The 14,160-nt window shown below is 38.8% G+C and overlaps 1 protein-coding gene across 1 annotated transcript; it reads right to left on the reverse strand.

Annotated features, from left to right (window-relative positions):
* Positions 1-1,626: 1,626 nt before the first annotated feature.
* LOC133045279 (beta-defensin 29-like) lies at positions 1,627-12,094 on the reverse strand. Its single transcript, XM_061127566.1, has 2 exons — positions 12,037-12,094; positions 1,627-1,856 (listed from the first exon to the last, which is right to left on the reverse strand). The coding sequence occupies exons 1-2, from the start codon at positions 12,092-12,094 to the stop codon at positions 1,627-1,629; spliced, it is 288 nt and encodes a 95-aa protein (XP_060983549.1).
* Positions 12,095-14,160: the final 2,066 nt, after the last annotated feature.

Genomic DNA, 14,160 nt, shown 5'->3' on the forward strand with positions numbered 1-14,160 from the left:
AATAAGAGGATATGCAACATCCCATTTCAAAAGCATGACTGCTAGGAGGGAAAGAATTTGTAGGCCTTCCACTTTGGGGCCTTAATTTCTGAGAGGTAAATATTTGATATATTAACACATTGAAGTTTCAAAGTTTATTTCTTTGGCTTAACTGAGAAGATGTAGGATAAAGCCTTCCTCCCTTAGACAGATGTGTAACTAACTTGTATACTGAGAAGTTTCAGAAGAAAAACTATACCCTTAAAGAATAGAGCCATAAGAATAGGAAATCAGCATGATATGAATAGTCATGCAGAGAATTCTGGCCATAACCTTAAGTCTCTTGGCTATTTTTAATTTTTATTTTTTGGCTGCATCACATGGCACGTGGGATCCTGGTTCTCCAACCAGGGATTGAACCCGCATTCCCCTGCATTGGGAGCATGGAGTCTTAACCATTGGACCACCTGGGATGTCCTTCTTGAATCTTTTAAAAATCATTTTAATTGAAGTGCAATATTTCTATAAAAGAGTGCAAAAAAAAAAAAAGAGTACAAAAGTCCTAAGTATAGCATATAGTCTAATGAATTATCACAAAAGTAACAAGTCCATGTAACAAAAACACAGGTCAAGAAATAAAACTGCTAACATATAAATACTTCATTTTCCTTTGCAGAGTTAGCACTATCCTGATTTCTGATACCATAAAACTGTTTTTCTATTTTAAAACTCTCTATAAAAGGAAATTATAGTTTCCTTTACTCATCATTGTATTATCAAGATTGATCCATGTTATTGTGTGCAGAATCAGTCTATTAGTTGTCACAGTAATGTAGTGTATTTGTTCTCTTCTTAATGTACTTTACAGCTAAGATGATGCTTCTGTGAACATTCTTATACATGCCTTTGGGTCACATTTGTACTTTTTTCTGTTATGTATCTGTATATGGTGAAGCATGTGAGATGCATATGTTGAATTTTTCATTTATATACCTACCAGCTTCCCTGGTGACTCAGATGGTAAAGAATCCGCCTATAAAGCAGGAGACCCAGGTTTGATCCTTGGTTTGGCAAGATCCTCTAAAGGAGGGCATGGCAACCCGCTCTGGTATTCTTGCCTGGAGAATCCCCATGGACAGAGAAGCCTGGCAGACTACAGTCCATGGGGTTGCAAAGTCAGACACAACTGAGCAACTTACCTACCAGCAGCATATAGGTGTTCCAGTTCCTCCACATCCTTAGCAACATATTAAACTATCATGTTCAACCATTTTGTGTATGCTAAGTAACATATCACTGACGGTTTAATTGATTTGATGGTTAATGAGTATTGACACCCTTTTTAGTGACCATCTAGATACCCGATTTTGTGATGTGCTTGCTCATGCCTTTTACACACTCTGTGGTAAGCAAGCAAGGTATAATCTCCCATCTTCTGTACTCTACATCTACTGAACTATCACATCATTTTCTTTGCTTTTTTGACTGGAGCATTTCACCAAATTCTATGGTTCCAACCCAACTTTCCTCCTCGAATCATCTTCATAGGATAAAAGACAGACAGAGAAGGCTGGGATGAAATTTTATAATGAAAAAAACTTGACATTTTAACAGGAAGGTTTTCAAAAGGGGCAAAGTTGATAATCTTCAGTAAACATGTTCACTTAAGGTGGTACCTAAATGTCTTGTGTGAATAGTTTCCTTTTCTAGATAAGTAATTAAGGTTGAATATGTACTTATACAGCACATTTTGCCACTTAAACAGTAGCGCAGTTCAACTTCTTGGTCTTGGCATTTCTTTCTGCAGAATCCTTGGTTATTCTCACATTTCTTTTCTTTCTCTATCGTCTGTCTTCTCGGTAAATTCTTCATGCTTCCTGAGAAAGATATGACGTTGTTAATCGCTATACAACCATGATAACAAGACATAAAATGTTAAGGACATAGGAGCTATAATAAACATCATCTGGATTCAAATCCAGGCTCTGTTATTTGCTACATCTTGGTTTTTGAATAAGTAACTTTATCTCTCTGTCTATTGCTCTCAGCTTTACAATGTCAATAATAGTAAGCTACTTCTTGAAGTTGTTGTGATTATTGAATGAGTTAATGTTTTAAAATGCTTAAAACACTGTCTGGCACTTACTAAAAGGGAAACAAACTTTAGGCTTTGTTGTTGTTCCTATTGTTATTTTTTCTTGCAATTTTATTTTATTACTTTATTTTTTTAATTGGAGGATAATTGCTTTACAATATTGTTTCAGTTTCTGCTATACATCAACATGAATCAGCCTTAGGTATACCTGAGTCCCCTCCCTCTTGAACCTCCCTCCCACCTCCCACCCCATCCCATCTCTCTAGGTTGTCACAGAACATCAGATTTGAGTTCCGAGCATCATACAGCAAATTCCCAATGGCTATCTATTTCACATCTGGTAATGTATATGCATCAATGATACTCTCTAAATTCATCCCATCTTCTCCTCCCACTGTGCCCCCAAGTCTGTTTTTATGTCTGCATCTCCTTTGCTGGTCTGCAAATATGTTACCAGTACCATTTCTCTAGATTCTGTGTATATGCATTAATATACAATATTCATTTTTCTCTTTCTCATTTACTTCACTCTGTATAATAGGCTCTAGTTTCATCCACCTCATTAGAACTGACTCAAGACATCCTTTTTTATGTCTGAGTAATACTCTATTGTATATATGTACCACAGCTTCCTTATCCATTCATCTGTCAGTGGACATCTAGGTTGCTTCCATGTCCTGGCTATTGTAAATAGTGGTACAACGTACATTGGAGTCCATGTGTCTTTTTCGATTATGTTTACCTCAGGTTATATGCCCAGTAGTGGGTTGTTCAGTCTTATGATATTTTTATTCCTAATTTTTAAAGGCATCTCCTTTAGTTCTCCATAGTGGCTATATCAATTTACATTCCCACCAACAGGGCAAGAGTGTTCCCTTTTATCCACACCCTCTCCAGCATTTATTGTTTGTAGGCTTTTTGTAATGGCCATTCTGACAGGTGTGAGGTGATATTTCATTGTAGTTTTGATTTTCATTTCTATAATAAGTAGAGATATTGAGCATCTTTTCATGTGTCTGTTAGCTAACCATCTGTATGTCTTTTTTGGATAAATGTCTGTTTAGGTCTTCTGTCTGCTTTTTCTTTCTTCTTTTTTTAAAATTTATTTATTTTAATTGGAGGTTAATTACTTTAAAATATTGCAGTGGGTTTTGCCATACATTGACATGAAACAGCCATGGGTGTACATGTGTTCCCCATCCTGAACCCTCCTCCCACCTCCCTCCCCATCCCATCCCTCAGGGTCATCCCAGTGCATCAGGCCTGAGCACCTTGTCTCATGCATTGAACCTGGACTGGCGATCTCTTTCACATATGATAATATACATGTTTCAATGCTATTCTCTCAAATCGTCCCATCCTCGCCTTCTCCCACAGAGTCCAAAAGTCTGTTCTGTACATCTGTGCCTCTTTTGCTGTCTCGCATATAGGGTCATCGTTACCATCTTTCTAGATTCCATATATATGCATTAGTATACTGTATTGATGTTTTTTGTTCTGACTTACTTTACTCTGTATAATAGGTCCAGTTTCATCCACCTCATTAGAACGGATTCAAATGTATTCTTTTTAATGGCTGAGTAATATTCCATTGTGTATATGTACCACAGCTTTCTTATCCATTCATCTGCCAATGGACATCTAGGTTGCCTCCGTGCCCTGCCTATTATAAACAGTGCTGCGATGAACATTGGGGTACACGTGTCTCTTTCAATTCTGGTTTCCTTGGTGTGTATGCCCAGAAGTGGGATTGCTGGGTCATATGGCAGTTCTATTTCCAGTTTTTTAAGGAATCTCCACACTCTTCTCCATAGTGGCTGTACTAGTTACACATTCCCACAGTGTAAGAAGGATCCCTTTTCTCCACACCCTCTCCAGCATTTATTGTTTGTAGACTTTTGGATAGCAGCCATTCTGACTGGTGTGAGATGGCACCTCATTGAGGTTTTGATTTGCATTTCTCTGATAATGAGTGATGTTGAGCATCTTTTCATGAGTTTGTTAGCCATCTGTATGTCTTCTTAGGAGAAATGTCTGTTTAGATCTTTGGCCCATTTTTTGATTGGGTCGCTTATTTTTCTGGAATTGAGCTGCAGGAGTTGCTTGTATATTTTTGAGATTAATTCTTTGTCAGTTGCTTTGTTTGCTATTATTTTCTCCCATTCTGAAGGTTGTCTTTTCACCTTGCTTATAGTTTCCTTTGTTGTGCAGAAGCTTTTAAGTTTAACTAGGTCCCATTTGTTTATTTTTGCTTTTATTTCCATTACTCTGGGAGGTGGGTCATAGAGGATCTTGCTGTGATTTATGTCAGAGAGTGTTTATGTTCTCCTCTAGGAGTTTTATAGTTTCTGGTCTTACATTTAGATCTTTAATCCATTTTGAATTTATTTTTATGTATGGTGTTAGAAAGTGTTCTAGTTTCATTCTTTTACAAGTGGTAGACCAGTTTTCCCAGCACCACTTGTTAAAGAGATTGCCTTTTTCCCAATGAATATTCTTGCCTCTTTTGCCAAAGATAAGGTGTCCATAGGTGTGTGGATTTATCTCTGGGCTTTCTATTTTGTTCCATTGATCTATATTTCTGTCTTTGTGCCAGTACCATACTGTCTTGATGACTGCAACTTTGTAGTATAGCCTGAAGTCAGGCAGGTTGGTTCCTCCAGGCCCATTCTTCTTTCTCAAGATTGCTTTGGCTATTTGAGATTTTTTGTATTTGCATACAAATTGTGGAAATTAGTTGTTCTAATTCTGTGAAAAATACCGTTGGTAGCTTGATAGGTATTGCATTGAATCTATAGATTGCTTTGGGTTGTATACTCATTTTCACTATATTGATTCTTCCAATCCATGAACATGGTCTATTTCTCCATCTATTTGTGTCTCTTTGACTTCTTTCATCAGTGTTTTATAGTTTTCTATATAGGGCTTTCATTTCTTTAGGTAGATATACTCCTAACTATTTTATTCTTTTCGTTGCAATGGTGAATGGTATTGTTTCCTTAATTTCTCTTTCTGTTTTCTCATTGTTAGTGTATAGGAATGTAAGGGACTTCTATGTGTTAATTTCATATCCTGCAACTTTACTAGACTCATTGATTAGCTCTATTAATTCATTGATTAATTTTCTGGTGGAGTGTTTAGGGTTTTCTATGTAGAGGATCATGTCATCTGCAAACAGTGAGTTTTACTTCTTCTTTTCCAATCTGGATTCCTTTTACTTCTTTTTCTTCTCTTATTGCTGTGGTTAAAACTTCCAAAACTATGTTGAATAGTAGTGATGAGAGTGGGCACCCTTGTCTTGTTCCTGACTTTAGGGGAAATTCTTTCAATTTTTCACCATTGAGGATAATGCTTGCTGTGGGTTTGTCATATATAGCTTTTATTATGTTGAGGTATGTTTCTTCTATTCCTGCTTTCTGGAGGGTTTTTATCATAAATGGATGTTGAAAATTGTCAAAGGCTTTCTCTGCATCTATTGAGATAATCATGTGCTTTTTATCTTTAAATTTGTTAATGTGGTGTATTACATTGATTGATTTGCAAATATTAAAGAATCCTTGCATCCCTGGGATAAAGCCCACTTGGTCATGATGTATGATCTTTTTTATATGTTGTTGAATTCTGTTTGCTAGGATTTTGTTAAGAATTTTCGCATCTATGTTCATCAGTGATATTGGCCTGTAGTTTTCTTTTTTTGTGCCATCTTTGTCTGGTTTTGGTATTAGGGTGATGGTGGCCTCATAGAATGAGTTTGGAAGCTTACCTTCCTCTGCAATTTTCTGGAAGAGTTTGAGGAGGATAGGTGTTAGCTTTTCTCTAAATTTTTGGTAGAATTCAGCTGTGAAGCCATCTGGTCCTGGGCTTTTGTTTGGTGGAAGATTTCTGATTACAGTTTTGATTTCTGTGTTTGTGATGGGTCTGTTAAGATTTTCTATTTCTTCCTGGTTCAGTTTTGGAAAGTTATGCTTTTCTAAGAATTTGTCCATTTCTTCCAAATTGTCCATTTTATTGGCATATAGTTGCTGATAGTAGTCTCTTATGATCCTTTGTATTTCTGTGTTGTCTGTTGTGATTTCTCCATTTTCATTTCTAATTTTGTTGATTTGATTCTTCTCCCTTTGTTCTTGATGAGTGGCTAATGGTTTGTCAATTTTATATCTTCTCAAAGAACCAGTTTTAGCTTTGTGGATTTTTGCTATGGTCTCTTTTGGTTTTTTTTTTTTTTTTTTTTTTTTGCATTTATTTCTGCCCCAATTTTTATAATTTCTTTCCTTCTACTAGCCCTGGAGTTCTTCATTTCTTCCTTTTTTAGGTGCTTTAGGTGTAGAGTTAGCTTATTTATTTGACTTTTTTCTTGTTTCTTGAGGTAAGCCTGTATTGCTATGAACCTTCCCCTTAGCACTGCTTTTACAGTGTCCCATAGGTTTGGGGTTGTTGTGTTTTCATTTTCATTCATTTCTATGCATATTTTGATTTCTTTTTTGATTTATTCTGTGATTTATTGGTTATTCAGAAGCATGTTTTCTAGCCTCCATATGTTGGAATTTTTAATAGTTTTTTCCCTGTAATTGGCATCTAATCTTACTGCATTGTGATCAGAAAAGATGCTTAGAACAATTTCAATTTTTTTTTTAAATTTACCAAGGCTAGATTTATGGCCCAGGATGTGATCTATCCTGGAGAAGGTTCCATGTGCCCTTGAGAAGAAGGTGAAATTCATTGTTTTGGGGTGAAATGTCCTATAGATATCAATTAGGTCTAACCAGTCCATTTTATCATTCAAAGTTTGTGTTTCCTTGCTAATTTTCTGTTTAGTTGATCTATCCATAGGTGTGAGTGGGGTATTAAAGTCTCCCACTATTATTGTGTTATTGTTAATTTCCCCTTTCATACTTGTTAGCATTTGCCTTACATATTGTGGTGCTCCTATGTTGGGTGCATATATATTTATAATTTTTATATCTTCTTTCTGGAGTGATCCTTTGATCACTATTTAGTGTCCCTTTCTGTCTGCTTTTTTATTGGGTTGCTTGTTTTTCTGCTATTGACCTGTATGACCTGCTTCATCTTTGTTGGCTTTTCTTTTGCTATTATTTTATCTTTTTCTGCCTTTCACATTGTCCATAATTTCCCCAGACTTCCAAAAAGGCCAAGCCAATTCCTCAGAATGAAGTAGACCAAAAGATAGAGATGGAAAAAAAGAGACAAATGATTTCAAAATGGGGACTTGTGCCCCAGGGAGGTAGTTGTGAAGGAGGAAAAGTATCCACACACTCAGAAACTCCCTCATGAGTGGGAATGGGGGAGAACCCTTCAAAACCTCAAAGGAGAACACTGCAACAGGGGCTTGGAAGGCAAAACAGAAAGAATTCACCACAGAGATAGCTGCCAAACAGCACTTCCCAGCCAGGAAGCAGCTTACATGTTCACCATGGTGAGTGGGGGCTGGGTGCTGAGGCTCGGGCTTCAGGGGTCAGATCCCAGGGAGAGGACCAGGGTTGACTGTCATGAAGATACTCTGAGGGGGCTAATATGACACAGCAGAAGGAGTCCAGGGAAAAGCATGGGCCTCCCAGAGAAGCAAGAGATGACTACTGCAGGGACCTTCCTGCTCCCTGCACTCACAAATTTCCAGAAGCTGCCTTTGTGAATGCCAGAGGTGGGATGAACAATGGCTATGAACTGCCAACACCAGAAGTAGACACTCCTGTTCAAAGCCAATGCCAAAGTAGCAGGAGTGCCAGAAGTATAAATAGACACAACTACAGTTTCCATTCCCAGAGAGGGAAATGCAAGCAGACAGGCCACTGCCAAACCCAGGTAGAGTGCCTGAGGCAGCAAATGAAAGGCTGCCACTGTGGTCCTGACCCACAGGTAGCAGTTGCCACCAAGCCTTGAGAAGGCACATGTTACTGCCCACACCTTTCCAGGAGCCTATGCAGCTTGGTTCTTCCTAGGGACCCACAACCCAAAGCCAATACCTCTGGGAGAGTGCATGACCTGCCTCAGACTGTAGCAACTTTCTGCAGGACTCTGCCTCTTCGGGCACTCCCTGCTACATCCCCATGTGGCAGTCGTATCCCTCCCTCTCCCCAGCCCAAATGAGTGAGCCCTCTTGTCTGGGCAGGGAACAGACACCAGAGGGCGGCCTACAAGCAGAGACAGGACCAGAACCAAAGCAGAGCACCAGGAGTTGTGTGACTGAAGAAGAGGAAGGGCATTCACTCCTGTAGCAGCAGGTATAGTGGATTAAATCCCCCACCTACCATTAGCTTTAAAAAAGGGCTTCCCAGGTGGGTCAGACGGTAAAGAATCTGCCTGCCATGCGGGAGACCTGGGTTTGATCCCTGGGTCAGGAAGGTACCTTGGAGAAGGGCATGGCAACCCACTCTAGTATTCTTGCCTGGAGAATCCCATGGACAGAGGAGCCTGGTAGGCTACAGTCCATGGGACTGCAAAGGATCAGACACGACTGAGCAACTAACACTTCATCAGCTTAAGATCGTGGACTTTAAGGACAATTGTGGGCACTGGAAGTAACAACAAGCTGGAGCAAGGCCAGATCTGAGTAGGAGCTGACTCCACAGTGTTCACAGCAGGCTCAGAGACCTTCCTAGAAATATTGGAGGGCTTCCTGAGTAGGCAGACTGGCTGGTGCTCACTGTGTGGAGACTTCAAGGGAAGACTTAGGAAGATATTCTCACTACCACTCTCTCTCTCTCTCTCTCTCTCTCTCTCTCTCTATATATATATATATATATATATATACTTTCTTTTTCATATTGTTCTAATGTTGTTCTCTCTTTATTATTCCTTTAATTTTTATTTCTTTACTTCACTTTTTCTTTAAAAAACATTTTACCTTTAAATAGAATTATTTTATTTTTTTACAGTACTCTTTAGTTATATTGCATTTTTTCCATGTTTTTGGATTTTGTATTTTTGCAAGTCTAGTTTTTAGTATTCATTTCCAGTTAGGGGTTTGTTTTGGCTTGATTGCTCTCTTCTTTTTTCTTTTTTGAACTTTTTATTTTATAGTGGGGTATAGCCAATTAACAATGTTGTGATAATTTCATGTGAACAGTGAAGGAACTTGGCCATACATATACATGTATCCATTCTCCTCACAACCATCCAAGCTGCCACTTAACATTGACTGGAGTTCCATGTGTTATAGAATAGGTCCTTTTTTCAGTAGTATTTATATTTGTTAATTATGGATATATATATATATATAACAAAATTAAGTCAATAATAGATGGATACACATATATTCATGTATATGTGCTTTGTAATCCCTATAATATCAATAATTACCTCGAGTCATCTCCCAACTTATTACATACAAATAATGGAACCAAGAAACAAGGAGTTTTCCTTATTGAAATCACACCACAATTATCCACTATTTAGATAATAATAGCACCTTTAAGACTTGTTCTGAGAGTAATAAACAATCTGACTGTTCAGTCACATCCTAATTTATTTCATATGTGAATAAAACTAGTCAAGGTCCTTGTTTATACATAGAATTAAAAAAATAAATACAAATGAACTTACAAAATGGAAGGAGACTCACAACAGACAATGGACTTATGATTGCCAGGAGGAAGAGCTAGTTAAGGAGATGGGGATGGGCTGTGTTTAGAACGCAGCTCTTCTTTTTTGAGTCCTGTTTTTACCATTTTTCTTTTTTTCTTCTTTTCTCATAGTAAGTATGTGAGTCTGGGTGTTTGAGTGTTGTTTTCACCCCACTCACACCAATGGGCAGATCATTAAGATAGGAAATTAATATGGAAACACAAGCATTAAACAACACATTGGACCAATTGGACCTAATTGACATTTATAGGGCATCAGCGCTAATAGTAAAGAACCTGCCTGCCAATGCAGGAGACAAAAGGGGTGCGGGTTCAATCCCTGGATCAGGAAGATCCCCTGGAGAAATGACAACCTACTCTAGTATTCTTGTCTGAAGAATTCCATGGACAGAAGAGCCTGGGTCATGGGGTCACACAGAGTTGGGCATCACAGAATGACTTTCACTCACTCATTCATTCACTTGGGTTTCAAGTAGATCAAGTAGTTTTCAATTTTCTTATTGAAGTAGATTGTTTAAAACAGTTCCTAGAGATGAATTATTCCAGATGGATATATTAATCATTGGGCTTCCCTGATAGCTCAGTTGGTAAAGAATCTGCCTGCAATGCAGGAGACCCAGTTTCAATTCCTGGGTTGGGAAGATCCCCTGGAGAAGAGTGATAGGCTACCAGTCCAGTATTCTTGGGCTTCCCTTGTGGCTCAGCTGGTAAAGAATCTGCCTGCAATGCAGGAGACTTGGGTTCGATCCCTGAGTTGGGAAGATCCCCTGGAGAAGGGAAAGGCTACCCACTCCAGTATTCTGGCCTAGAGAATCCCATGGGTCCATGGGGTTGCAAAGAGTCTGACTTGACTGGATGATTTTCATTTTCATATTAATCATTAAGGAAATAATTCTTTATAATTCTTGATGAATAAAGCTCTGCCTTCCTTTTATTTGTAAACCCACTTGCAATGGCCACTACTATTCCAATATACTAAGCATGGGAACAAGTATACCTCAAGGAAAAAGGTAAAATATATCAAGGAATAAGGGAGTAGGAGGGTGGAGAGAAAAAAGAAAGTGGTGGTAAAGAAGAAATGTTGGAGTAGGAGATGTAGCAAGAGGGGAAGGAAAAGTCTAAACATAGTCATTCTGAGCTCAAGCCCAAGAAATAGGTAACAATCTTGGTTGTCTAACTATTCCAACAGTCTTGGAATAGTTAAAGCTTCTCCTATGTTTTTGTTGTAAACTGGGGTGTGTGTGTGTGTGTGTGTGTGTGTGTGAAGGGAAGAGTTACTTGACATGTTGAGGCTTGAAGGAATCTGGAAACATCAGAGATTCCTGGTTTTATATACTTGCACTGCCTTCTACCTGGAAGTCTATTTATGGTTAATGAGACTCTCAGTCAAGGGAGATTTTGAAGAAGGGTAAAGTAACATTCAATACATTTAACCCAGAGCTCAATGACTGATATTTTAATAACAGCCAAGCTGTGATCAACTCATGGGGTCTCCATCAAATCCACCCAGCCCATACCCCAGACTAATGCAAACTCTATCCATATAAACCTTACATTTACCCCCCTTGAAACAAGCACTGGTTAAAAAAAACCTAACTCCAAACCCCAGCTCTATCTTTATCCTTAACCCCAATCTCAAGATAACCACAACACTAATCAACGCAACAAATGCAACACTTAATAAGTCTATCAACACCAATATCTAGCTTCAACTCAACAATTGACCCACATAGAAATGCCATTTATTCCCAGCTTTACCCAACTTCACTGAAAGATCCATTAAATCACAAATATAATTTCCAACCCAACCTATCTCAAACCATCAGCCCAGCTTACTTGTTCTTGTTCAGTCACCCAGTCATGTCCAACTCTTTGTGACCCCATGGACTGCAGCACACCAGGCCTCCCTGTCCCTCACCATCTCCTGGAGTTTGCCCAAGTTCATGTGCAGTGCATCAGATACAATCCCTCACTTCCAAATAATCATTATTTGTTTTTCTACCATCACTCCAACCAAAAGGTCCTATCCTCTGTGCAACACAATCTAGTTTCCAATCTCCAAAGTAACATTTTGATTGATCTTATACTTTCTCAGCTTGGACTCAATTCCTCACACCTAACCCACATCCCAAACTCTCACCTCAATGACACTGCTATCTTAATATACTCCGTGCTCAATTTTCTCCACCATTACACCACCCAGGAGCACAAAATCCTTGAGTTAAACATAGCAGTGCAAAGCCAGTAAGACTCTGGTATTACATGAACTTGGACTTAACACCCTAAGCCGTCTGACACTAGGTCACCAAAATTACAAACCATATGCAGGACCCCAGAAATTTTGAGAGTAGCTTGAGTTACCTGAAGTCTTATGAACCAGGATCAGAAGGATGACAATTGTCATTAAATAAGTCTTCATAACTGATACTTTCTTAGAGAATAAAAGGTACACACAGCAGATAGAATAGAGATTTTTGTAGCAAGGAAGTGTCCTGCTTTATTAGTTTTAAAAGTAGGCCAAAGTTGTGGGCAGTTAACTGAGAAAGATGGGACATGCCTGAAGTCACTGAGGCAGAAAGATAATGTGTATGACATGTTTTATCTGGACACTCTGTGTGAGTCTAGAAGCTTTGCCAGCACCCATGATAAGGCGGGACTTCCTTCCCAGTAAGAGACAAAGTAAAATTAGAGCCAATTTGTGTTTTGTGTAAGACAAACTGGAATGAAGGAGAAAATAAATCAGACAACAAAATAATAAAGTAAATAATTATAAGGATTAAAAAAAAACTTTTAAAAAATGTATTTTTTTATATTCCTGTAAAGAGTTTATCACATTAATCAACAGCACTTCTTCATATATAGCACTATACAAACCATCAAGATAAAAGAAAAGAAAGAAGATGGGGGGAGTTGAAGGAGAGAGAAAAGAAAAGGAGGGAAATATGAAAGATAAAAAAATAAAAGTCAGAGAGTAATGCAGTAAGATGGCAGACTAAGAGATCTCAGTAGTAGTATTCATCCCGTAACAAAAACATAGCTCTGGGAGAGCTCCAGAATACAATGAAGCAGCTACAATAACCCAGTGGAGACTAAAAACAAAGGATATCGGCATAGAAAAGTGCAGGAAGTTACTTGCACCACCATATCCCCCAGTCTAGCAAAGTTTAGCAGAAAGAAGTCTTTCAGTAGTAACCTCTGTCTCCAGAGGAAAAGGAGAGAGGAAGGACCCCAGAAGCCTTTGTCATCAAGGAAGAAATCAGCCCTCACCACCTAAAAAAATAAAACCAAAAACCACCCACACCTAAATGTTTTACTACTGAGGACTCCTGCAGTCTCTGCCAATGATAAACCTAGCCAACAGGACTGCCCAGAGCTCATACTGCTACAGGAATACTGTCCTCAGCAAAATTCTCTAAAAATGAAACAGAGAAATTTCTAGGAGACTAGGGAAATTGGGGCATGTCAAAATATCCCTTCTAAGGTGAAGGATAAGTTGTTGCGTCTGGCCGCTCCTATAACCACAAAAGAGGTACATGCTTTAGCGGATCTCTATAGAAGTTGGAGGCAAAACGTTCCTTATTTTGGTATGTTTCTGTGGCCTATTTACCAAGTGACCTAAAAAGCTGCTAGCTTTGCGTTGGGTCTCAAACAGAAGAAGGCTCCACAGCAGGTCCCGGCTCCTGGGCAAGTGGCTCTGTCACTTGCACTATGTGGTCCAGGAGATTCAGTGTGTTGTAAGTGTCAGTGGCAGATGGGGAGGCTGTTTGGAGCCTTTGAAATAGATGATTTCATATAGGCCTTTAGGATTTGGGAGCAAGACCCCACCATCATCTGCTTCTGCTGACTGGAATAGTTTCAGAAGAATTTGGGGCTTTAGGATTCTCAGCTCATCCCTCCAAGTGTTTCATGCCAAATCCGAGAATCCAATGTTTTCCCTATCAGAGTCCTGGCTTTGACGTGAGTCCCACGGAGTTCGTACATTTAGCCTCCTTTGCAATTCTGCTACCTTTATAATCAGATCCCAAGCCTGAATGTCAGTGCAGTGTCTGTGACAACAGAAGGGAGTCTCCTTTAAATCTGGTTTTTAGAACTTGGCTTAGTTTGACCATTAGTTGCCTTAAGCCTATCACATTTTTTTTCAAAACTATTATTTCAGTCAGCAACTCTGCACCATAATCCTTCTATTTATCTTTCTAATCCTTCTAGTTACTGCCCCCATGCTAATCTAGTATAGCAGCCACTTGATCTTGCAATGTTTTATTGTTCATTTGTATTTCATTCCATGTAAACAGGTGGAAGTTTTAGTAATAGTGGTACCATTATGTGTCAGGGTAATACCACTCTGCTTATCATTAATAATAAGATCCCCATTCCTTTCTAAAAGGTGGAAAATCCAACTCTAAATAACATCCAAAACTCTGCTTTCTAGGACTACTCCTGATATCAGCTGTCTTACCTTGGACTCCAAAGAACACTGGTTCTCAA

This window comes from Dama dama, chromosome 23 (genome assembly GCF_033118175.1).
Source record: "Dama dama isolate Ldn47 chromosome 23, ASM3311817v1, whole genome shotgun sequence".
NCBI classification, from domain to species: Eukaryota; Metazoa; Chordata; class Mammalia; order Artiodactyla; family Cervidae; genus Dama; species Dama dama.